Source organism: Sciurus vulgaris, assembly GCF_902686455.1.
Source record: "Sciurus vulgaris genome assembly, chromosome: 8".
In the NCBI taxonomy this organism is placed as follows: Eukaryota; Metazoa; Chordata; class Mammalia; order Rodentia; family Sciuridae; genus Sciurus; species Sciurus vulgaris.
Window position 1 is genome coordinate 108,198,568 of NC_136468.1, and position 27,090 is coordinate 108,225,657.

Sequence of the window (27,090 nt, forward strand, 5' to 3'; positions counted from 1 at the left end):
TCATTAGGTCATTCCCATTAGGAAGGAACTTTTAGGGTACCATCCAAATATCCACACGGGTGTCTAGGTCAAGCTGAATCCTTTCTGTAGGCACAGTCCAGTTGTTCTTTGCCATTCTCCTTCTATCCCATCTGGTCCTCACTCTTGGCCTCTGTTTCAAGTCATCTGTCAAGCCATGTGTGACCAATGGGAATAGACTTCAGAACCTGCACTACATTTTGATCCTATATTTTAACCCTTTTCATTCCTGCACTCTTTTCTCATCTCTGATCACACTGTTTCCTTCTGGCTTCCTGCTGTTCCCACATGCTTTGATTTCTCAGTTGTTCCCAGGGTTTGACTATTGCTTGGGTTGAGGGAATCACTTGGGAAAGATACAGAGCTCCCAGTTGAAGGATGTGCTGCCGGTCTCATTCCCAATAAGACAGGGATTGATGCCTACCTGATCAGACAGTTACACTCCTCATGACTGGATCAGACTTAGCAGACTCTTGAATGATGGCCAATATTATTTTTTATTATTGTGCCTCATGTTTGTGCAGAAGCAGTGAAGTATGTAAATATCCATTACGCATTCAATGAGGGGAATGATCTATTTCAATGATTTTTACAGATCTGGTTTGACAGTAATCTGTGTTAATATGTCAAGCCTTTAAATAGAAAGCTTGCAGAACAATTAATTGGTTTTAGCTTGAGGAGAATATTGAATTCAGTAGAAGCAGAGTACAATCTCCCTCCACCTCCATCAGTCTTTAATATGACACATGTCCTCAGGGATACTGGGAACTATGGGTGAAAAAGAAATCAGATTCAAGGTGAATAATCCCAATGGCAAGAAACTCAGAATTCAGGTCAACTCTAGGGGACAAGATTACAGAAAAAACTTAGCCAGGGACATTTCCATCCATGAGAGTCTAACAGCATGGCAGGTAGAAACACATTGTTACCTCCAATTATAAACATCATTGCTTACCTAAAAAAAATTAATAGTTAATAGGGATTATTTTTGCAGAAAAGTTAGTCTAAATCAATTGTTAATAAATAATAAGAACAGTTTTACTACATATTCTTATGTCTTTTCCTTTGTTCTTTATTTTGATATAGTCTCCTTTAAAAACTTAGCATTATTCAAATATTCATTTCTAATGAAAGTATTCATTTGTAAGTATGGAACAATATGTTCTACAGATTTAATAATAATTAAGAAAAAAACAAGAAAAGCAGCTGGATTCTCAGGACAGTCTTAAAAGCTAGTATAACCCATATGTGTTAGTCAGTTTTTTGTTGTTTGACCAAAATACCTGACAAGAACTGAAAGGAAGAAAAGTTCATTTTGAGCTCATGGTTTTTAGAGATTTAGTCCACAGGCAGGTGACTCCATTGCTCTGGGGCCAAGGTAAGGCAGAACATCATGGTGGAAGGGCTTGGTAGAGGAACAATGTTCTGTTCTTGGCAACCAGGAAGCAAAGACAGAAAGGGAAAGGGCCAGCAGGAGAAATGAATCCTTTCAGGGTATCCCCCTAGTAACCCAGCTCCTCCAGCATTGCCCTACAGTTAATATACAATTTAGCTCATCCAAACTAGAATGGACTGATTAGGTTATAGCTCTCATAACACAATCATTTCACCTAATACAGGAGCTTTGAGGGGGACATCACATATCAAAACCATGATATTATATTAACCACCATGCATATAAACTATAGTGTTAATGAGATATTTTTGCATTGTTATCAAATCAGAGTTGATAAAAATGATGCTTTTAGTTTCTAGTTCAAGGAGGTTTAGAATATCTCTGTCCTACTGGTAAGGATTCCTGTTGGAGTCAGGAGGGTGTTGATGGAATTAGAAATAATGGTGCTTGTTTCTGGGTGTACTGGTCATGTGATCAATCTCTACATATCCTAAATGGAAGACTGTATATTCTTAATCCATGAATTTGTGCAGATATATCCTCCTCATATGTGTGGACTCTTTGTTAACTCAGTGTTCGTATTTCTTTGTTCATACTTATATGGAGACGGTTGTGAATTCCTTAAAATGAGGTATAAAGTCATCACCATTAGTATGTCATTTCCTTAATTACCTACTGAGTTAAAAGCTACACTATTCTGCTGTTCCTATACTAACACTAATAATATAAAATTCTTTCATGTGGTACATTAATTGATCCAGGGATACGGTTTTATGAAAAGTGGAATTAATAAGCTCCTTTAGGACTGATCAAAATTTATAACTAGTGGCAGTCAAGAAAAACTAAGGGAGAATTAAATGAAGCTTTTGTACTTTCTTCATGTCTACATGCAAAAGGCAATAAATCATAGTATGATAATAAATGCCTTAAGAAGTTGTTATTAAATTTGCTATAGCCCAAAACCACATTATTTAAGGCTACATTTAGCCTAGCAAGTGTTAAGTTTGCATTATAAGGGAAAAACTGTACATTTTCTAGTATGAAATATACATTGACAATTATGTGAGTTTATTTTTAATGTTTATTATATGAAATATATATTGTGTATTCTATGTACACATTGTGATGATTTTTTCCTACCTTATAAAATAAGATTGTTCATGTTTAGATCAAGGAGAGAAAGACTGTAAAATACAAGTCTAATTCTTCATTATATTTGCAGGACTTTGGTAGTTCTAATTAATGTGGTCTTTCTGGGTTAAATACTTTCAGGTAGCTTTACTGAATATAAAGGTCAACTGAACAGACCAGCATTTTGGTGAATTTTCTCCAAAGGCTATGCTCCTTAGTGGAGAGACCTTATTCTTTGGGTTAGAAAGGTCAGGATCAATTCTGGGCCCTAATCAGTGTGACTCATATATATTAATCACCTCTTGAGACTGTTTCTTCATTGATAACTAAGTTTAACTTTTGGTATCTTATATATTTATTGGGAGAGTGAAATATGATAAAGTACATGAAGCTGAAAGCATATGATAATTTGCCAAAAGCATTTAGTGGACAATTGATTTAACAATATAATAATTTTAATCTCATTCAAAAGTAAAATTAATGTTTACCAGGTAATGATGACAAGAACAGAATGTATGACAGAGTGAAACAGACATTATTACCTCAGATGCACATATGACTGCATGACCAATGTGATCCTGCAATATGTATAATCAGAAAATGAGAGATTATACTCTTTATGTATGATCTATCAAAATGTATAAATGCATTCTACTGTCATGTACAACTAATTAAAACAAATAAAATAACAAATTTAAAAAAAAATTTTAGATATATTTTATTTTAAAATTGTGTTCAGATATACAGCCTATCTTATTTGATTTGTTTTCTCTGGGATCATTTTGACCTCTTCACTTATAAATGTTCTTGTAGCACCACTTAATTTTGTATTTAATAATGATGACATATATATATATATATATATATAATGTTTATTGTGTGCTAAGAATTAACTAGGTATTTTGTGTATTGCTTAAATATTCACATTCACAGTTACTGATATTTCCAACTCATTGAAACATTCATGTTATCTTGTGACTACTAATATTATCCATGTGTCTTAGTTGGCTCATATTGCTATAACAAAAAACACAGTTTATACAGTAAACACATATTTCTCACAGTTCTAGATATTGAGAAGTCCAAGATCAAGGTGGCTTTAGGTTTGGTTCTTCATTGGAACCCTGTAATTGACTTTCAGATGGTCACCTTCTCATTGTGTCCTAAAAGGGTGAGGAGAGAGAGAGAGAGAGATTGGTGTCTCTTCCTCTTTTCATAGGGTATTAATTCCATTTTGAGAGATCCACCCTTATGGCCTCATCTACACCAAACTACCTCTCAAAGGCCCCACTTCTAACACTGTCACATTGACAGTGATGGCAATGACTTCAAAATAGGAATTTGAGAGGAGCACAGAAATTTAGTCCATCAAATTCTGCTCTTGGGCTCCCAGGGTTCACAACTTTGTCACATGCAAATTACATTCATTTCATCTCACCAACCCCAAAGTCTTAACTCATTGCAGCATCCACTCTAACATCTAAAGTCCAGAGTTTCATTTATAAATACCATCTGAATCAGATATGGATGATACTGAAAGTTATATTTCATCCTGAGGTGATTTTGTCTCTAACTGTGAGCCCTTGAAACCAAACAAGTTATGTGCTTCCAAAATGCAATGGCGAGACAGTCATATGCTAGACATTCCCTTTTTAAAGGAGAGAAAAGGAAGAAAGAGGCCATGGGTTCCAAGCAGTAAAGGAGAGCATTACCATTGTACCTGAAATCTGAAGAGTAAGCTTTTTTAGTTTCATGGCTGTCTGAGGATGCCCTTGAATAGTTGGGATAGGGAAAGCTGGGACACAGTTCCAACAAAGGAAAAAATAAGTTATAGATATGTTATAAAAAGAGGAATAGCTTTTAATTTGATTGTTTATTTCTCTCTCTCTCTCTGCAGAATTTACAGAACATCTATGATGTCCTCAAGTGGGTCTTCACTATTTTCCCTCAATTCTGCTTGGGTCAAGGACTGATAGAACTCTGTTATAACCAGATCAAATATGACCTGACCCATAACTTTGGCATTGATTCCTATGTGAGTCCCTTTGAGATGGACTTCTTGGGCTGGATCTTTGTAGAATTGGCCTCTCAGGGAACAATTCTTCTCCTCTTGAGGATCCTGCTGCATTGGGACCTTCTGCATTGTTCAAGGTGTGTTCTGAAGGGCTTTCCCTCTCATGGCACTGACTTTTGAATAAAGACAGGGAGGGAAGAAAAATCCAGCCTGGAGGTTGCAAGATAAGAAAAGTGTCTGATCAGTTCTATGCATGGTTATAGTAAGTTAAAATATTATGTTTCTTTTTTATTTTGATTGGTATTGAATCACCAATACCAGGAAGGAGGAATTTCAAAAGATAAGGTGCCAACTGGTGAGATAATCTTTCCAATTGTTTAGTTGTCTCTGTATTTTCCACTTTGAAATTACTCAATTTCCCTGTTACTTTGTAGTTCTTCAGGTGAATTTGGTTGATACCATAAAGTAATTTATTTTATGACTAAATGTTATTAACTCTTGGAAACAGGAAGGTATGGAAATTCAGTAGAGATAACTGCATGGCCTTTGACCAATCCAGTTCCTTCTGTTGCTGTAGTCTTATCTTTGTTAAATCAGAATACAAGTCAGTGCCACGTGCAGATTTTATAGATGTGTAGACATGTAATATGGTTTATATAATGCACACACATGAACACACATACACATATACCTATTTTGCAAAGAAGTCTAGATTACTGTCAGATTTGAAATTATTGTCATATTTGAAATACATCGGGAAGAAATGTGCTTTCTTGTGCGAGGTCCTCAATGATGCATCTCCTCCTCTGTGACCTGAATCCATTGACCTGCTCTTTCCAAGTGCTAGTTCCCTCTGACTTCTGCCTAAGGGAGGGATTCATTTTGGAGAAATTGTTAAGACCCTGTTACTGGAGAATATATTAAAATTTAAAGGCTAACATAGTTAATTTTATGGTGATTTTCATATATATGTGTTTTCCTTGTCAGTCATTTCATAATGCATTTCATCCTATATCCCATTTAAACTGCTAACTAGAGAACCATTTTGAAGACAAGTTCAAAGCTCTTTTGAATTTGGCCATAATCACTCTGGAATCTGCAGATTTGCAAAAGCTAACTGAATTTGAAGTAGATATCTGAGTGCCTTACAAACACAATTGGTGCTATGATATCCTTTAGCAGTATGATCTGTTTTAAAACCTGTAATACAGACTCCCCTTTGGCAGAATTTCAGGGTTCTTCATCTTCCTGTATTATCAAAAGATTTTTCTTTAAAGAAAAGACATTCTGGGAGGGGGATATGGCTCAGTGGTAGAGCACTTGCCTAATGTGTGAGACTGTGAGTTCCATTCACACACACACACACACACCCAAAGACCTTTTGTAGAGTATAAGTATTGGTGGAATCACATTCTAGAATTTTGTCTTAAGTTGGGCCCAGTGACACAAACCTGTAATCCCAGCAACCTGGGAGACTGAGGCAAGAGGATTGCAAGTTCAAATCCAGCCTCAGCAACTTAGTGAGACCTTAAGCGATTTAGAAAGACCCTGAGTGAAAATTTTAAAAAAAATTTTGTCTTTAATATTCACAGTAGATAGTCAGTTTTTTTGTTCTATGCCTGCATAAAGGTCACAGAGCAAAGAAATTTAATCTAATTTAGACAGCAGTTGTTTGATGCTCCTTAATATATAACTGTCTAAAGAATTCAATGACTGTGAGATGTAGTCATTTTTGTCATTTAAATCCAGGTCCAAGGGGGCCACTAATCATTCTTCAAAAGGTAAAGTCCAAGGGTCTTAGCAAACACCCCTAGCTCTGGTGCTCTTGCTTGGTAAAGCTATCTGTGGTCTTTCTCCATCACCATAGAGATGTTTGCTTCAGATTATCTGCATCTGTCTGACTTCACATCCAACACCTCTTCCCATCTCTGGCTATCTCCTGGACTGGTCTGACCCTTCTCAGCATTTCTGTAACATCCTTTTTATCTACAGGGATGCCTCTGTAGTATTTACATGTCAATCATCTCTGCTTGGGCATAAGTCTACTCATATAGGAAAATCATACATGTCATAGTTAAATCTTGGAAGAGAATAAAACTGTGCCCTTTGCATAGGAACAGAATAGACCTTGCTTTCCCTAGCCTGAGCAATGCATCTATCACCAGAGACTGGTGCTAGACATATGAGAGTGGAGCTCACCTCACTGCTGTCATTCTCTAACCTACCCTGGCTCCATCCTGCAGCCCTGTGCTGGCCTTTGGTTTTCTGCTAAGAATTCAAATCTCCATTAGCATCCAGCTGTAGCCCAATACCATCCAGGCTGGGTGAGTTTGGGGAGTTCTTTCCTGTCTGGAGATGGGCTGTGCTCTCTGTATCCTTTGTGCGGGCTGAGTCAGAACACTCATGTGGTCCACATATTAGGTATGCTGAGCATCTGCAAATTTCTGCTACATCTAGTGTCCATTTGGATCCTTCTCCTTTGATAAAGACACCATTTATTGTGATTTTCAGTTGGAAGATGTCTGCATTGCTGAATGTAGTTGGATAAATTAGGATCATGAATTGTTAGAAGGAGGCCCAATAAGAAGTAACTTTGGTCACTTGTTCTCCATTTGCCAGAATTAGTTGTGATGATTAAGCAGTTGTGCACATCTGGGTCCCTTCCTGGTACCCTGAGATAAGCAACTCTGAGTTGAAACCCAGGAGGTATTTATAAAGTACCCCAGGTTATGTGGAGAGCATTGGAGACAGGAAGGCATAATGATAACCTGATCTGTTAGAGTAAGAAAAGACCTTTGCAAGGCAAGCCAAGGTGAAAGGTCAAGAAACATACCTTTATCTGGGACAGGGAAATGACATTCAAGCAGGAAAGCCTATAATTTGGTGGATTTTTACAAATTGTACACATGCATGTAATCCTCTCTCAGATTAATAAATTGAATACGTTTAACATCTTTGATACTCCTTTCTCACCCTAAGCCAATCAATATTCGCTCTCTGAGTAACTGCTGTTCTTATTTTTATCTGCCTTGATTCATTTTACATGCTTTGGAATGTTTTATAAATGATATAATATACACTTGTGAGTGTCTAGCTATCAATCATCAAAGGTGAGTGTGGAATAAATTATATTTTTGCCAAAAGGTGATTTTCAGGCATGAAAAAATAATGCAGATAAAGGAATTAAGATGACTAAGAACTGGCAGTATCCAGTCCTTTAGTTTTAATAGCTTCTTATTTTAAAATAGTTTGAGAATTGCAAGAAGTTGCAAAATTAAGCTCCTATTACTTTTTACCCATTTTCCTCCCTGATAACATGATAACATATTCCATAAAAATATTGTACTGTGAAAACCAGGAAATTGATGTTAGTATAATATTTACTCAGTGGTCTGTACCTATTTAATCATTAAAATGTAGGTAAGCATACTACAGTTTACAGGGGAAATTGAAATTTACTTAAAAGTTAAAATGCATCAGATTGAAAATCATAAAAGAGAGCAGCATAGATTTAGAGAGAAACAGTTAGAATTGAAAATTAAATTTGGATTTATCTGGAAAATACATATTGAACACTTTTTTGCAAGATGCTATAATATGTGCTGGCAATACAATCCTTTTATGCAATCCAACTTACGCTATGAACTTACAGTATTTGGATACCTTTATATGTAATTTATTTCATTAAATGGGCTATTTCCTAAAATTACCCTTAAAAGTTGCTACCTTATATTATCTTCTGAAAGCATTTTGGGTTTTTTTTTTTTTTTTTTTTTTTTTGCATTTAGTGTAAGGTCTGGAATGACTTTATTATTTCAGTATCTTTTAGCAATATGTATATTTTCTTCAACTTAGGGAAAGAAAATTAACTCTTTCTGGGAGTCAGTAAGCAAGATGTCAGGACTAAGGTGTTTTGGATGAAGCTAATGCAGTGGAAATCTGAAGGCACTCTCTCATTTTCATGATTTCTCTTATAGGATATTTAGCATAATTTCCCAGGTGTGAATTGACTCTGACTTTATCTTTCCAGGGGTCACTCTGCTCTTCAAGGCACAGTCAAGTCTTTGAAGGATATAGACGTCGAAAAAGAGCAAATGAGGGTGCTTGAAGGAAGGACCAGTGGAGACATCCTTGTGTTAAACAGCGTCAGTAAATGTTATGGAAGGTTTTTTAAGAAGACTACTGCTGTGCAAGATATTAGTTTAGGCATACCAAGAGGAGAGGTAGCAAAGCTTTTCTTTTTACCCTTTTCTATTGTGAACCTGTGTAATTCTAATTGCTGACCTGGTTGTGGTGTTCTCAAAGCAGCTGGAATCATAGCTATACATAGACTTCGAATTTCAGGAATTTTCACAGAGTCATAGGAGAAGAACTGAAAAGAGGATTCATTGGCTCTTTCCATAGTGAAACCACTGTTGATTGATAAAATTTGTTTTATCTTATATATTTTTTTTAAATTTCATGTTACTCAGTAGTTTTAAGTATGGTTTGGACTGTGGGATGTCTTTTTTAAAATTTTTTAGTTGTAGCGGGACACAATACCTTTGTTTTATTTGCTTATTTTTATGCAGTTCTGAGGATTAAACCCAGTACCTCACATGTGTTAGACAAGCACCCTACCACTGAGCTACACTCCCAGTTCTGGGATATCTTTTTATTAAGTAAAAACATATTATAGTTAATTAAGGAAATTGTTTTTACCTCTTATTTGGACTTCAATACTCTTTAAGTGTACAGTTAAGCCCAACTAGTAAAATGCTACTCTGAAAAGCCAAAGAATATTCATACACCATAGTAATAGCTGGGAAAAATTTTCACAAGTATGGCATTAATTCTAGGAGAAATCTTTAATCACAACTGACAGAAGCCATATAAATTGTTCCTGATTTGTACTTAATGCATAAAGGGAAATCAATTCTGGAAATGATTACCTTTAATTAACAGTTAAAAATAAAAGAGCACCTTGCATGCATATTGTTCCAAGCTCCTGAGAATTTCTAAGTAGGCTATATTGTTATCTGATTGGCATCCATTCCCTGCCTGTGAGAGGAGAGTAGACATTTCAGATATGAGTGTGCTGAGGAGGAAAGAGGCAAAGAGAACAGTCTAAAGCATCCTGGGAGTATCCTTATATCAAACACTGATTTCTGGTAGAAAAGGAAAAATAGTAATGATAAGTTTATTCATAGTTATTTTTTCTACTGCTTTAAGACTGGTTCTATAGTCTGATCTATTTTATTTGAATATTTTTCACCCTTGTCTTGAAATCAATTGAAATTAATTAAAATAAATATTAATTTGCTACTACCTCTCTATGGTAGGTTTAGGTTAAGGAGTAAGTTAAAAACTTGAAAATCTTTATAAGATTCATATCTGAATGATATGAGATACCATTTAAATTTGAGTTTTGTGTTAGTCAACTTTTTGTTGCTGCAATAAAACAGGGGAGACAATTAACTTATAAGAGTGGAAAGGTTTATTTGGGCTCAAAGTTCTTTAGGTTTCAGTCTGACTCAGTGGCCCCTTACTGCGGGTCTATGTTGACTTATTACTTCATGGCAGAAGTACATAGAGAAGGAAGATCATTCAACTCATGGCCATGTGTAAAAGAAAGAGGAATAGAAGAGGACAGGGTCCCAACATCTTCTTCAAAGGCATACCCTCAATGATCTAACACTGTCCACAAGGCCCCACCTCCACCTCTTCACAATAGCACCAAGAACTGGAGACCAAACCTTCAACCCATAGGCTTTTGGAGACATTCAAGATGTGAACTTACAAGTTTCATATTCTAAACTTTTATGAGCATCACAGTTTAGTGACCCAGATGAACAGTACTTTGTAAGAGCCTTCAAAAAACAAATGACTGAGATATGCCCCTGTCCCTCTAGGAATAAATAACTGGGTAGGAAACCAGAGATTATAAACACACACAGTATTATACAAAGCATAATCTTTGTCCCAAGGCAGGATAGGATTAGAAGGTGTATGAGTGGTACTGTCTGCAGTGCTTTATATCCAGAGAGAGTGCAAGGAGAGTGAAAGGACCGTTGTGTGGGCAGAACTTTATTTCAAAGCTATTTTATGGCTAAGCCTTTGAACAGAGATGTCATTTAGTTAGACTGGTAGTGGTATACCTTGGAGCACCCAGCCCCAGGTATGGCCTGACAGACATCAGTGACATGGGGCAGGACTGGACTGAGACGAAACCGTATTTCAGATGTGGGTAATTGTAAAATCTTGGTAACTGAAGCAGGTGGCAACTCAGTGGGGCAGTGGCATTCAGGGGCCCAAAATAGAGTTACGTGATAGCTGGGTGTGGCATGCTGACAGAAATTCCAGAAGCAGTCACTTTCTAAGATCCCAGGAGCCAGGAAGCCAGTATATGAATAGATAGAATCATCTATGCATCCAAAAACAAGTGTCTTGGAAGGAGATTGACAAGAAATAGATTCTCAGGCTCCATGATGGATTCTCAGGCAGAGTATACTTGGAGGTACAGACAGATAATACATCTAGAAAAGAAACCAGAAGGCCAGTTTTCACATGGAATGTATGACAGGATTGGATCAAGAACTAAGTTGACTGAGTGTTAGATTATATACCTGAGGGTCATCTTCTGAATGTCAGGATTTGCACTGAACTAGGAATGAATTTATAGCCTCTTCAAGACTCTTCAAGGAGCTTCAAGCAATATAAATACTGAGAGTAGAAGATGAAATATTTTTAAAAGGTATTTAAAAATATACAGTATATTTAAAATATACAAAAATGTAGATCAAGAGCATAATTATTACTACAAAGATGTGACTTTCAAAGGCTATTATCTTTGCATAATTTGGGGTTAGCTGGCATTTACTTCTCATTCTCTTAAGTTTTCCATGTATAAATTTACTTGTCTCTAAGTGATGCTGTAGGTTTTGTACTACTCAAGTGCTGTGATGATTTTGAAAGTACTTTGTAATCCATAAAGTACTGTATAATGTGTGATTCTTTAAAATGTACAAATACCACATATCAACAATGTCAATTCAAAGTAGGCTCAAAATGCTTTGCATGCCATTGTCATTGTTTTTAACCTGTTTTATTTAACTTCATTTTTTCCTTAGTGCTTTGGACTTCTAGGGGTGAATGGAGCTGGGAAGAGCACTACGTTCAAAGTTCTGAATGGTGAAGTTCCTGCAAGTTCAGGACATGCTGTTGTCAGAACTCCCACGGGGTAAGATCAAGATTTAATCATTTTGTTGTGCTGCTTAGAAAACCCCCACATTATTTCTGCCCTGTGTAATAAAGTTTGAAAATACAATTTTCCTCCAAATTTATCTTCAAATCATCACTTCTCCAAAATGGTAAGGGTATCTGAAATTTGAATGGAGTTCAATCCTGGTAGACAGAGCAAAGCGTCAAGAGGTATTGTCACAAAGCAGCTGAGGGCAGACATCAGTGAGAGGCACCAGGCTGCATTCGAGATGGTGTAACTCAGGTGAGCAGAAAATAGTCAAGGGTTGATTCTTCTTGCATCTTCCATTGATAAACCTTCAAATATCCCCACTAGAGGGATCACAAGGTGCCAGATGGTTTCCCTCTTTTTGCCACCCAGACCTTGTCTTTCAGGGAATTCTTACAACTTTGGGCTGGGAGCAGTGGACACATTAAAAACTCAAACAGCAGCTTCTAGGGGAGTGGGAAAGGTATTAATATACCTTCTCTATACAAACATGAGGTCCCTGGGTACCCTGTGCACCCAGATACTGTGCCAGTCCAGCTGAGCTGTATGGGCTCAGACAACACACACACACACACACACACACACACACACACACACACACAGTTATTCCTGCATGCCATTCAGAATTAGGCCCATTAGGCCCCTGCACTCCTTTTCTTGCAACACCTGATTTTGCAATTCCTTTTGAACTATGTGCTCAATTAGAACATTTTCCTCTGAGACCTGGGAACTTTGCTCCTCTTTCTGCAGATGTGTGTGTGGTGGTATGTCTTCCTCTTTCCGGAGCTATAATCAGGTCTAATATTTGTGGTTTTTCTCTCTTCCACAAAGTGAGATTCCCTGCTTTCCCAATTTTCTGAAGCTGGATTTGCTACTTGATTCCTGTTCTAAATTTGTCTTAATAGGAAACTTGTTCAATATCAGACTGAACTCTTACTACTTTTAACTTCACAACTCTTTTCTAGTTGCTCCTTCTCCACAAGCCACCCATTTGTACCCTCTGTGGATGTCCCCATATCCTAGTCTGTGTTCAATACTGTGTTGTAAGATCCCAGACATAGGACTTTTTTATTTTCCTACTATAGCAAACTCACTGTAACTTAGTAATACATTTCAAGTTCTGTCTTTGAAATTACTAAACAAAACCTCTGTTTTGTTGTGCATTCTCTGAAGGTCATTATATGACTATCCAACCAAGTTATCATGACCTTATTTGATTTCATAATCTGTTTACTGGGAATCAGAGAATCATTTTTACATAGATTTGGAGAAAATGTGCTTTATATTTTTATTTTTGTGTATGGCTTCAGATAAAGTAATTTGAAAAAAAATTGTTCAGAAATAGCATCACCCATCAATTAGGTACTTCTTCAAATCAACAAATATTCATTGTCTACTTGTGATGTGTCATGTACCAGGAGGACGAAAATTTTCCCTAAAATCCATTGTTGATATTTGCATGTTTCCTGTCAGTTTAAAGACTTATACACATCTGTGTGTTTACATCTGATTTTATCTATTTTATGGTGTCTGCTTGTGTGTGTATAAGTGTGGTTATTTATGTGGTAGAGTTATACATGCTTCCAATTCAGATATGATTTAAAAGATTGTTTTATTTTACTTACACATTTTAAAATCTACTTCTATAATTATGATTAAAAGTTTTTTTTAAATTTGATGGGCATGCAATATCCCTTTTATTTGCACTCTTTTGATTCTATATGAACTTGATCTTGCCTTCTCCATATATATTTGTTACATAGGTTTACTTTCTGTCAGTTGCAGTTATATCCTTTGACCTTTGGTCTCCATTGTTACTTTTTGTTCCTCATGAATATAGGAATTCATTACATACTCTGCTGAAATCTAATATTTTGCATGTTGTCTTTTTCTATTTTGGGGTTTCAGGTATTGAACCCAGGGTCAATTAACCACTGAGCCACTTTTTATCCCCAGTACTTTTTTTCTTACCATTTAAAAAAAATTGTTTTAATTAGTTATACATGATAGTAGAATGCACTTTGATACATCATATGTAATAGAGTATAATTTCTCATTCTTCTCATTGTACATGATGTAGAATACCACCAGTTGTATAGTTATATATATATATATACATGGGGTAATAATGTCTGATTCATTCTACTAACCTTCCTATCCCTATACCCCATCCCCTTCCTTCACTCCCCTCTACCTAATCTGAAGGAACTCTATTCTTATGTAGCCCCTCCACACTGTGAATTATTATTCCCAGCACTTTTTATGTTTTTTGAGACAGGGTCTCAATAAGTTGCTGAGACTGGCTTTGAACTCACTATCCTCCTGCCTCAGCCTGCTGAGCTGCTGGGATTATAGGTGTGTGCCACCACGCCTGACATGTTTTGTCTGTTTTAAGTATTCCTATATAGTGGTATCTTGTGTTTTAATTTTGTTTTAAAGGTTTATATATAAAGAAATTCCCTGTTTCGATGAAGTCCATTTTATTTTCTTTCCTATGTTATTTATTGCTTTTTTGAGTATTAAGAAATTCTTCCCTTTCTGAGGTCATAAGACTGTTTTCCATATTTTCTTTTCCAAAGATTTTTTTGTAGTATATATAGTACACATATATTTCTAATATAGTAGAAATGTAATTTTATTTTTTTTCTTATTGATATCTAAAATAGTTTCTCAAAAGAAAAAAAAAAAAAAAAAAACAACTTTGTCCATCATTTGGAAGCAGTTCTATTGTGTACCAAGATCTCATATTGGGCATTTGGTTTCAAGTTCTCTTGTTTTATGACACATCCTAGTGTAGGGGAGAAAAAGATCTCTGCCCTTCTCTCCCTTGGTTCTTACATGGGTTCTTTGGCTGAGTCTAGGAACCATATTAACACAAGGAAGATCAACAAGAGAAAAGAAAACAAGTTTTATTAATTTTATGTGTACAGAGGGATCTTCAGAAAATTATGAAGTCTGATGAATTGGCCAAGAAAATGCCTTTGAACATTGTAGACAAAGAATGATGAATTTGTGAATGAATGACAGGACAAAAGGATCTCTGGCATAGGGAGTTGAGTTCTAGGGATTCACTAAGAGACTCATGGGGTTGTCAAACCTCGTGGAAGATTAGAGTTGCAGCCATACATTTATTTATTCAGGCTCATTACAATTCTAAAGTCCTATCTTTGGATATAGAAGTTTTTTTCTTGCCCTGATATAGGGAAGACATCTTTATGGCTTGATGCATGTAGGAAAAGATAGGCCGCAAAACTTTTCCTGCAGTTATAATTTCTCAGGTGATTTCAGTTTGAAATAACCAATATACCAATTCAGCATATTTTGGAATCGTGTATCCTGCACTACACTAGTAGACTGAATTACTTGGTGCTTCTCCTAGTTCATTTTTAGAATTGCTTGGAATATTTGGGGGACTTTTTATATTGCATATTGTTTTAAGAATGTAATAGACTGCATAAAAATCACAGTATTTGATTGCAGATCAATATTTTGGCTATAATTACATCAAGTTTATGTGATAATTTGAGGAGATACAACATCTTTATGATATTTTGTCTACCTTTTCTTTGATGATGATTTGTATTAATACTTGGACCATTTTCAGAACATCATTTCATTATGTTTTAAAATTTGCCTTTAAAGTCCTTGCATATGTGTTTTTAATTATTCATCCAGATAAATTTTGCTTCATCAGGAGGTAATTCATCTCTTATTCCTTTTTTACTTTTTCTTTTCCTTTAACTTTTTTTTTTTTTTTTCTTTTTGTTGTTGTTGTTAGATTTTCTTCTGGCTTGAAATTTTCCTAGCTAACCTTACTAGTGACTTTATGGGGTTTTGCTTTTGCCCTTTCTCTACCCTTTTGGATGCCACCTCCAGTCTGGCATTTTTATAGTATCTTTAACCATTTATTCCATTTCATGGATCTTTGGTATAGAACCACGCCTTCGATTGACAGCTTGAGTCTTCATCTCACAAATATATATGGAGAAGAGCTAGTTCCCATTCACTGGTAGCTTGTTTTGATTCTTCCCTACCAATGCAGCCTGAAAGGTGAGCAATTTCCTAGTAACCATTGACAGCTTTGCCCAGCCTCTTTCAGTAAGAGGTGGGGCTTTGCCCTAATAGGAGACCCAAGTAATTACATAATGAACCTGATTTTGTTCCCTCACAACACATGTCAATTATGAAGGACTTTTGGCCCCCATTACCTTGTAGGGGCCAAATTTGTAGCTACTTCATGGAATTCAAACATAGTACCCAACCACTAGTGGCTTTAGACCCTGATTCTAGCTTTCTGTTCTGTTTTGCATCCACAAAGATGTTTATTTTTTATTGTGATTATTTCTTTTAAGCACTAGTTATGAAGAAATGAAGAAAATAAAAGTCCATTATTCATAGTTTTTGGGTGTAGAGGAAGAAATTGAAAATATTGTGTCTGTAATTCCCCAATGGAATTTTAATTGACTTTGTATTGCATTTGTGGATTGATTTGGAATGAACTAACATTTCAACAATATTGTGCTTTGCTGTTCCATAAAATTTGTACATTTGCTAAAGTAAATAGAATTTATTTTTAAAAATAGATCTAAAAATTATTCTTTATATTCTATCTAGAATACAATGCCCTTGACAGTAATTAATGAAATATTTGTCTCCTTTATCTCTATAGTAGAGATTTCCTGATTCAGTTCTTCTAGAATTTCCAAAACAATGTTAAATGACAATGCATTTTATTTCTCATTTAATAGTTACATTTCTATTTACTAAATATAATGGTTTGAAAATTATGTACATACTGTTCATCATCTAAAATAAATATTATTTTCAATTTTATTAATTTTCTTAGGAGTAATAGCTTAAATTTATCATCTTAGTATTTATACACATTAACATATTTTATAGTTATTTTTTATATATTTGTTATAAAGGCAATACTTTTCAGTATTTATCTGTACATACCCTTCTACAATAAATTTTATTTATTAGAAGTTTTATTTACTTATTAGGAATTTGTATTTATTTTTTCTTTTTATGTCTGCATATTTGTATTTTATTTCTATCAAATTATCTTAATATTTTCTTCTGACTTTTTTACTTTGAAAAATCTGAAATACTGAATTTCTTAGTAATTAAATGTTTTAATTTATTTTTTAAACTATCAAAAGCCACTCTTCAAATTTGTTTTCCAAATTTTAATCTTCTTTGTATAGTATTATCTGGATCATAAAACTATAATATGATATGATTGCTATTATTCTGTAATGAAATGTGGCTTCAATTTTGTATTTTTCTCAAAATTTTCAAATAGTCAATATTTTTTGTGTAATATTTAAAAAAAATATTTAAAAAATATTTTGGAAGTATCATTTGCATACAAAAAAAGAATACATTTTATAAAATGAATAAACTTATGTAATCAGTACTACCCTCAAGAAACAGAAGAAAACTTACTCCATAAATGCCTTCCCATCACTTCTCATCAAGGGTAATTCCTTTTTTGATGTATTTATTTACTTATTTATTTTAACCCTTTTATTATTAGATTATAATTATGTATACTAGAGCTGTTCATTTTGATATATTCATAAATATATATAATGCAATTTGTTCCATTTCAGTGCCCAGTATTTCCCTATTCCCCTCATCTTCCCTTGCCTTGATTCACTTCCTCTTCTCTATGGTCTTCCTTCTATTTATTTATTTGTTTTTTAAAATTTGTGAATTAGGCATAAAGTGAAATTTACTGTGGTATTCTTTATATATGTACATAACATAATTTGGTCAATTTAATTTCATAGTTCCTCCCTTTTCCTATCCCTCCTCCCTCCCACTTAATCCCCTTCCTCTATTTTGGTGTTCTCCCTTCTATTTTCATGATATCCCACTCACTTTTTTAAATTCCTTATTTCTCTATAGTTCTAGTATGTGAGAGAAAACATTGGACTCTTGATTTTCTGAATGTGGCTTATTTCAATTAACAGCAATTTATCCATTTATCAGCAAGTGACGTAATTTCATTCTTTATGGATGAATAAAATTTCATTGTATGTGTGTGTGTGTATATCACATTTTCTTTATCTTTTAATCTGTTGATGGACACCTAGACTGTTCCATAACTTGGTCACTGTGAACTGAGTGGCTATAAACACTGGAATGAAGTTATCACTACAGTATGCTAATTTTAGTTGTTTTTGATAAATATCAAGGAGTGGAATATCTGGGTCATGTGGTGGATCCCTTCCTACTCTTGAGGAATCTCCATATGGCTGTCGAAAGTGGTTGTACTGATTTGCAATTGTATGGGCCCACATTTATTATAATTTATAATCTGGCAAATAAATATATATATATATACACTTATAATCTGGTTATATATATTACCATATATATATATATGTATATATATATATATATATATATGGCAAAGAGCCCCCCCATTCTATCGGCTCTTTTTTTTTCATGCTCTTTATTGTTTCTTTTGCTGTGCAGAAGCTTTTTAATTTACTGCTATCCCATTTACTGATTCTAGGTTCATTTCTTAAGCTATAGGAATTTTATTAAGGAAGTTACTGCCTGCACCTATGTGTTGTAGTCTTGCTCCTAGGTTTTTTTTGTTTTTGTTTTTGTTTTTTAGCAGTTACAAAGCTTCTGGTCTAATTCCCAGGTCTTTGATTGGTTTTGAGTTGACTTTTGTGCAAGATGAGAGATAGGGATGTAATTTCAGTTACTATTAATCGAATGGACATAACAAATATGTGTGGAATGTTTCATTCACCAACAACTGAATTCACTTTCTTCTCAGTGGCACATGGAACCTTCTTCAAAGCAGACCATATTTGAGTACACAGAGCAAATCTTAGCAAATACAAAAGACTCCCTAGACAAATTTTTGCACCTTATGAGATCATAATAGAATGAAGTTAGAAATCAATAACAAAATAAAAAAGAGAAACCATTTTAACAGATGGATATTGAATAGTGCACTTTTTGAAAATGAATGGATCACAGAAGAAATCAGTGGAGGAAAAAAAAATTCTTAGAAACAACCAAATACAGAAATAACATATATCAGAATCTCTGGGACACTTTGAAAGCAGTCCCAAGAGGAAAGTTTATAGCGTTCAGCCTTCATAAAATAATGAAAACAAACACTGAAAGATCCCAAGTAATCTATTATATCTCAAGGCACTAGGAAAGCAAGAAAAAACTAATTCCAAAAGAGTAGAAGACAGGAAGTAATTAAGATGAGAGCTGAAATTAATGAAATTAAAAACTTTTAAAAAACTGTATAATACAAAAGATCAATAAAACAAAGAATTGGTTCTTTGAAAAGGTAAACAAGATTGATATACATTATTTTGATATTTTTATGTACCTTAGTGTATAATAATAAGGCAAACATTCTTTCAACCAAAATTTAGAACAAGTAATAGAACTTTGGCAATATTGACCTGGAAACCATTTTATATGTCCCATTTTGGGTCACGCCCCTTCCATTCAAATGATTATGGTTCTGTCACCCAATAATGAATCAATTCCAAGATACCATCATTTGCTTATTTATAAAAAGAATTTGATATGATCTCTAATTCTCCTTCTCAAACTATAGGTTCCCCCACCCCCACTATCCTTTATTTCCCTCATGATCTAACTGTTGAAGAACCTGGGCCACTGGATTTGGAGAGTTGCCTGAGTGTAAACTCAAGGTGAAGTTTGTTTAGCATGTTTCTCCAGCCTTTCTATTTCTTGTGGTTTCAGTTAGATCCAGAGGTTTATTCAGGTTCAGTTTTAATCCTTTGACATAACTAAATAGGATGAATGATCTCTTTTATCAAGGGACTCTTAGTATATGTTTTTTCTGGATTTTTTTTGGTTGGTTGTTTGATGTTTGATGCTTTAGTGAATTAATCTATTGCCAAATGGTGATATTTTAATTCTTGTTTTCATTTACTAGCTAGAATAATTTGATTAGTAGATACTTGCTTTGTCTTTTATTTGGTTACCTAGAGGACAAATGTTTTTGGACAGATTTTTTTTTCTTTTTACTTTCTATTTCCTTTTTGATAATCAATTGATTTCTAGTCATTCCCAGAAAGTACATCATTCTGGTTTTATTCTGCTAGAATTAGAAAATATCACAAATGTTATCTTGTGATTTGTTATCTGTTTTATCTTTAGGATCTCTCTTGTCCTTCCTCTCTCCATCCTCCTCTGGTTGTTTCCTCATCCATATTCTAGAAATAAGAATAATTCATAAGTTTGAATGAAGGCTCAATGATATCCCACTTTGTCTACCAATCAGTATGTAATTGTCATGTAAGCTATATCCCTTTTCCTAACTTAGATGAAAAAAGTTGCATACCTAAAAACAAATCTATCTTATTCCAAATGCTATTATAGCTATTAACTGCTGTCTGTGGTCTGTGAGCAGAGAATGCATTTATATTTCTGTAGTTTTTGCCAATGTATGAAAACAATATTAAGAACTAGCTATAATCTAAAACAGAAATAGAATGTGTTGAGTGAATATTTGAGATTTATATGTATAAAGCTAGCATGCTGCTTAATATTCTAAAAGAGACACATGCTGCATGGAATAGAATTTCTCTTTGGTGTTGTGTTGTGGATTTGTCCCTGTTGTCATAGAAATAAGAAGTAAGAGTTTTTTTTTATTGATTGAGGTAGCATTTTATTTTTATTTTTCTAACTTCTCTATTTACAAACGCATAGGGACAGAAAAGTCAAAACTTTAAAAAGAATAAAAAACAAAGAAGGTTTATTTTTCCCTCCCTGGAAGACTGATTCTCTCCTTTATTATTCCATTTCATCATTTGTAAAATAATTGGAGAATGAAATTCAAATAACTGCTCTTGAAAGGAAGAATAAATTTGCATCCACATAATGGTCCAGGAGCCCCTTATTATGATACATATCTGTGTAATTAGTTTAATTATAACTAAATCACACTTGCATTAATTATATTTTTAACCTTGATTATTTGTAATGTTAATTGCACATTGGTATTCAAGGAATTAAATAGGTAATTAGAAGCACAATGGAATTTTTAACTGCTTTGAGAGCTGGAATATACCTTCCTGCCCATGAAGCTCATAACTGATTGCTACTTAATTGAAACACATGAACTCCGTCATTCATTCTATTAAGGCTTATTTTGTCTTTTCTCTGAGGTTTATTATCTAAAAGTGTTATTTTTGTTTTCTTGTTTAATTTATTAATTTCCATGATCACATATTCTCAAACTTGAGAAAATGCATATGTACAATGAAAATAATTCATGTCAAAAGGTATAATTTAGTGTAGAGTATTTCCTAAGTTCCTGATATAATGACAGCGGTCACAAATTGATAGACTGCTGTTCTGATATCCCATGCATTTTTATTTTGTCAACATAGTGTTAATACTTTGGAATAGTATTGCCATAGGTCAAGACATGTACTCTCCAGTTTGTCAGTTTCCACTCCTCTCTTGATTCATTTACTGGCACCCTCAGATGTTCAGGTTAACTGGTCGATCTAGAAATAATTGGAATTTACAACCCCTGGATCAAATATTTGATAATCACAATGATCATAATTTAGTATGATTCTATTATTTATCAAAGCATTAAGGGCTCTACATTCTTGATCTTATTTTTTATTCCCAATGACCTTGAGGTGAGGATGCTATCCTAATTTTATTGACAATGAACCTAAGTATCAGAAGACTTGCCAAAGTCAAACTTACAAAGAGTGGTAGAGGGTTTGAGTCCGAAAGTTATTTTTTTTAACTCTAAATCACATTCTTCCTAACTTTTTTCTTCTCCCAATTATTAGAGAAAACTCCCAAAGAGCCACATTGTATAAGAGAACATAAAATATGTAAAAGGAAATAGCAAAACATATTTTAATGCAAGTTGTCAGATACCAAGGCCACATGTACTTGTGTAATGAATGTTGTTGTGATTATCTTTGCTTAAAAATTCAAACACTCATAAACTGTGTTAAAAATGACTTTTAAATTACACACAACACAGTATTACAGTGACATTTAGATTAAAACAGTGGCAATCTGGCAAATCAAAACAAAATAAAATACATAAATATATTAATATCCTTTATAAGTTAAGATGAAAGTATATTTAACAGTCTGCATTAATAAAAAGTTTCTATATGTCATTATAGTCAAGAAATTTTATATGTGAATACATAGCATGAAAATATGGAACATAAACTCTCTTAAAAACTTAAAAAGTGAATGAGAAGAAATAATTAAATGAAAGACCTTTACTCTTTAATCATATTATCTAACAATTAAAGAAATATATAATGTGATTAACATTTTCAACAAATAAATAAGGCTGCACATGACATGGAAATCTTATATAAAACTCTTTGTGTTTATTTGTGAAGTACTAGAATAAGCCCCAATAAACAAGCAACAAGAAATATACTGTTAACATTATTATTTAGAATTTTTTCTGGAATTTACATTCTTGTTACAAAAGGAATATTACTCCACCATGAAGAATGATAAAATCATGGCATTTGCAGGCAAATGGATGAAATTGGAGAATATCATGCTAAGTGAGATAAGCCAATCTCAAAAAACTAAAGGATGAATGATCTCGCTGATAAGTGGATGAGGACATATAATGGGGGGTAGAAGGGGTTAGTGTTAGGGTTAAGGTTAGGTTTAGGGTTAGGGATAAGGAGGGTGGTAAGAATGGAAGAAGGAAGGACTGTATAGAGGGAAAAGAGGGGTGGGAGGGGTGGGGGGAAGGGAAAAAATAACAGAATGAATCAAGCAACATTGCCCTATGTAAATTTATGATTTTTAATTAAAAAAAAAGAAATAGTATGGATATTTACAGTACTATTTTTATAACATGATATACTCCAAATGCTGAAGAAAATCAACTAAGTAATTTTAACTAAGGTAACTATATTTCTCAAATATATAAATATACTCAAATCAAGAACTCTCCTGTATGCAATCAATATCAGGAGATATACTGGAAAGACAGTTACAACAGCACACTTGTGCACACGTGAAATTCCTGTGAATAACATTAGACAGAAATATAGTCTTCCCCTATGCTAAAATCTAGATAACCTCTTTAGAATAATAGATATAATTGAGTAAATAGTGGTGTATATAAAGGATGTTGAATGGAAAAGATGAATCGTCTTTTTATATTATTTTTCTCCACCAAATTGTATAGATTAATGTAATTGCTATTGAAGAATATAGAAGGAGTTTTAATACAGAAATTCTGACTACATAGGTGTATCTAATCATGGCATTTTGAAAAATTAACAGAAAGCTAATTGCCCTAAGATATATTTCAATGCACTGTATTGATTGTGTAATAAAATAATGACTTTCTGATTAACTAGCTTAATCAGTGGGATAGGAGAGGCAATAGATAAAAACAAGGTAGTGTATAAATTTCCCATTAGTTCAAACGGAAAAAAAGAAAAATAAGTTGCTGAATTTTCCTGAGACTGGTGTTTGCTCTGACCCAAAGAAAACTAGAAACCATGCTCATAAACATTGTTTATTCAATGAGGACATTTAAAACATTCAGTTAGCATGAAATTCATAATACAAAATATGGGTAAATTTAAATGTGCAGTTTAAAACTTTTCCGTAAGTCAAGACATTAAAATTTAAAGATGATAGCAAATACTAATAAAATGATGTTGATAGACAACATGTAAAATAGTTTGTATAGTGATAATGAAAAGGCAATAACAATAAAAAATTGACCTAAGACACAAGAATTAAACACAATATGAAAAAAGAATGAATAATCAAATGCAAAAAATACATATCATGATTAATATAAAAATGTGGACTAACAATAGAGATGTGTATTCCATGAAGAATAGTAAAATAAGCACTGCCCTATGTCTCTTTGGACATAATTTACTGGAGTTCACCTTGGCAATATGTATAATAAGTGTTTGAACTATTAATATTCCTTGTTTTAATTTATGCCCAGAAAAATAATTGAAATGAATAAAAGTTTGAATGAAAATATCAATTTTAATCTTACTTATAATATCAAAATTTGGAAGAGATTTTGCTTTTACTCTGTATTTGATAATGAATAAAAGTTTGAATGAAAATATCAATTTTACTTATAATATCAAAATTTGGAAGAGATTTTGCTTTTACTCTGTATTTGATAAGTACATTGATTACAAAATTTTGCCATGCAGTTGTTTGGTATTTAATGAGTTAAGATGGAAGACTACAATAACTGAAAAATATGCCTATTACCAAATAAAAATAAAGCAAAAGTACTTTATAAGTGTTTCTCACTTCTCTGGGGCCACAAGAAGGAGGAGAATTCCTATGTGTTACATGAAATGGGAAGATTCTGATGAAGCAGAGTAACTTCTTGGGCTCCTGCTGTGTTTGCTAAGAAAGGGGCAGATCAGATGAGGGTTTGTGGGTTTGAGATTGGGCTCTAATGTCCTTGAGGGTGGAGAAGCTGTACTGAAGCTCTGCATAAGAGGATTCTATAGAGAAAAAAGAGTGGGGAGGGGGCGGGAGGAAGGAAAAAAACAGAATGAGACAAACATTATTACCCTATGTCTATATATGATTACACAAATGGTACAACTCTACTTCATGTACAACCAGAGAAACAAGTCCTACCCCATTTGTTTACAATGAATCAAAATAAATAAATTATTTGAAAAAAGAGGAACATTGATTTGAAACCCTTTGTAAAACGAGGATTATTGAGGATCTGCATTCTTATTGAAGGGGTAGGCTCTTGAAATATCTTTACATGGACATAAAAGATGAGAAAATGTGTTAGTTTCAGTTGAGTCTCAGAGTTTAAAAGAAAAGGTCTCCCTTGGAATTTTGAAACTTTGTTTTTAAACCTTCTGTGGGGTTGAGGATTTAACTGCATGGAGTCTAGGAGCTGTACCTCCACTTACCCTATACTTTATCTATAACACAAAGATGGACTGGAGGTCATTCCACAAAGTATACACATTTCAAAATATGTGTTACATGATAAATATGTATACTTTTTATTTGTAAATTAAATGAGTGAATTTGATATAAAATGGATTCAGAATAATGGTACCCATTGGAATCCATGAGAAGGTTAGAAAGGATGCTCTTACAACCCACATAGGGAACTTTCAGTTAAATAAATGAAAGTACCCATTAAAATAAAATGTCCAATCAAGCATCACAGACCCCACACAATGGCAGTCCTCTGCAGAAAAAAATTAATGTTTACAGCAAAAGGGAGTATTTGCACGCCAAGATTGTAATGTAAGAGAACTATAGTCACAAAGGATGTACAAAGTACCATGAAGTTATGAGATAGCAAATTTGAAAAGTACATACTTTCTAAGACTAAAAATGATGGTCATTGACATTAAAAAGAAAAACATAATGATTATGTCAAAAAGGAATGATACACTATTTATGGAAAAAATAATGCAAATGAGGTTATGTGACATATGGCAGATAGGAAAAGTCCAAAACAACTTTAGATTTTTCAATAAGAGAACGGAAGCAATAGGAAAGAGGCTGAGAATATCCCAGCATTAGTGAAATAGACAATTCCTTAGAATAAAAAAATTATGTTTCTCTAGCATAAAGAGTAAGAAGATAGTCATACCTAACTATAAAACTGAAAATTCCCAAAACAAAGACAAACTCTTTGAAATAAAAATGAAAGAAAAGACATCACAGTAAGGGAGTAAAAATTGTACTTGTGCCTGTTTAAAACATTAGTTACTAGCCATTTCTGGTATTTAAAATTACATTTGAATACATTAAAAATAAAAATTATCAATTTAGTTTCTCAGCAGCACTAGAAAGAGTTCAGGAACTCACCACCTATTTGACAGTGCAAATATCAACCACGTCCATTATTATGGAAGGTTCAATGCAACAGCACCGAATTAGACCAAAGACCAAGTTCCTAGCACCAAAAGTGTAAATGGAATCCAATGGAATAATATCATGTGTAAAAATGCATTGATAGGTCAGCAGTTTTGTATCTTGGTGGAAAATTAGAGGAAATTTTTATTTGTCCCTTATTCCTGGCTCTATTTTCCAAATCTTGTACAGGGATCTTATATTAGAATATGAGACAATTAAATAATGCACATTATAAAAACTGTTTTAAGATATAAACCTTTCTCTCCATATTTCAGACTAGCCTTTTTGGAGCTTACTCTATTTTAATGTACACAACTGGGAGAGATTTTAGCCTTGTTTCCTCCTTTCTTAAATGACCACCATTATAGAATCCATGTGAGCAATAACTATTAACTGCTTTAACACCATCAAAATGCTAAGTATTATAGCCATAATACTTAGGAATTTGTTTATTAATTACTTCATATAAACTGATGCAGTGCAAATATAAAAATACATAGAACACATTTATCATAGAACGCATTTATTGCTTATCCTCCTTGGACTAGCATGGATTACAAATTAGAGTAATTTAAGTCATAACCTCACTGACTAGGGGCCACTTGACAATTTGTTTTTCTCCCATTTTAAATTAAATGATATTTTAACAACACTAATATTGAGTTAGGAAAATAATGAAAGAAAACCTTCTATACTTTAATTAAAAGTGATTTTCATTCTTATAGTCCCCAGTTTTGAAAAAATTCTAACTATGCATATATGTATGTATATACTATGCATCATAATTTATCTGCATGTGTACTTACATGCATAAACATTGATATGATTGAAATAATGTATAGTTTCTCATGTATTTCACTCAGTCTTTCAATTTACATAACATTGTATGTGTTCAGTACTTCTGCACTGTCTTTATGTTAATGTCTACCTTATGTACCGTGCATTTCTTTTCCCCACATTCTTGTGCGAGTTTTCCTTTCCTGGAACACAGTACCACCTAGTTGAAACACTATTGTTCTATCCAAGACAATGGTGGATGCCTGTTCTGTGACATGACTAAGATATAGCACAGGATGCAAACCAGGAGCAGGCTCTCCTTTTTTTGACTCTAAGCATTAACTTCAGGGGCACAATGGAGAACATGCCTATACATTGTGTTCCCCTACTGTCTGCCGTCCCAGACTTTCAGGGGAAGCTCCCAGAATATGGCATGTAAAGTGTTCTCAATTTGAGGCTGGATATTCTCAGTTTTGCATATCTGCCATTTGCCCAGTTTTGCTTCATGTCAACTAATTAAAGCATGGTTTCTGTCATCCGGGATATCCTCCATATCTAAAAGTCTGACAAGGTTAATGCACAAGTTGGATTGTGGTTTCTTTTTAA

The 27,090-nt window shown here is 33.7% G+C and overlaps 1 protein-coding gene across 1 annotated transcript in view; it reads left to right on the forward strand.

The window, feature by feature from the left end:
* ABCA13 (ATP binding cassette subfamily A member 13) overlaps positions 1-27,090 on the forward strand; it is a gene marked incomplete at its 5' end in the record, with an annotated part of 484,952 nt that overhangs the window by 354,518 nt on the left and 103,344 nt on the right. Inside the window, 3 exon segments of the mRNA XM_079150399.1 lie at positions 4,443-4,696; positions 8,590-8,782; positions 11,669-11,778. Coding sequence (XP_079006525.1) covers positions 4,443-4,696; positions 8,590-8,782; positions 11,669-11,778 — 557 coding nt within the window.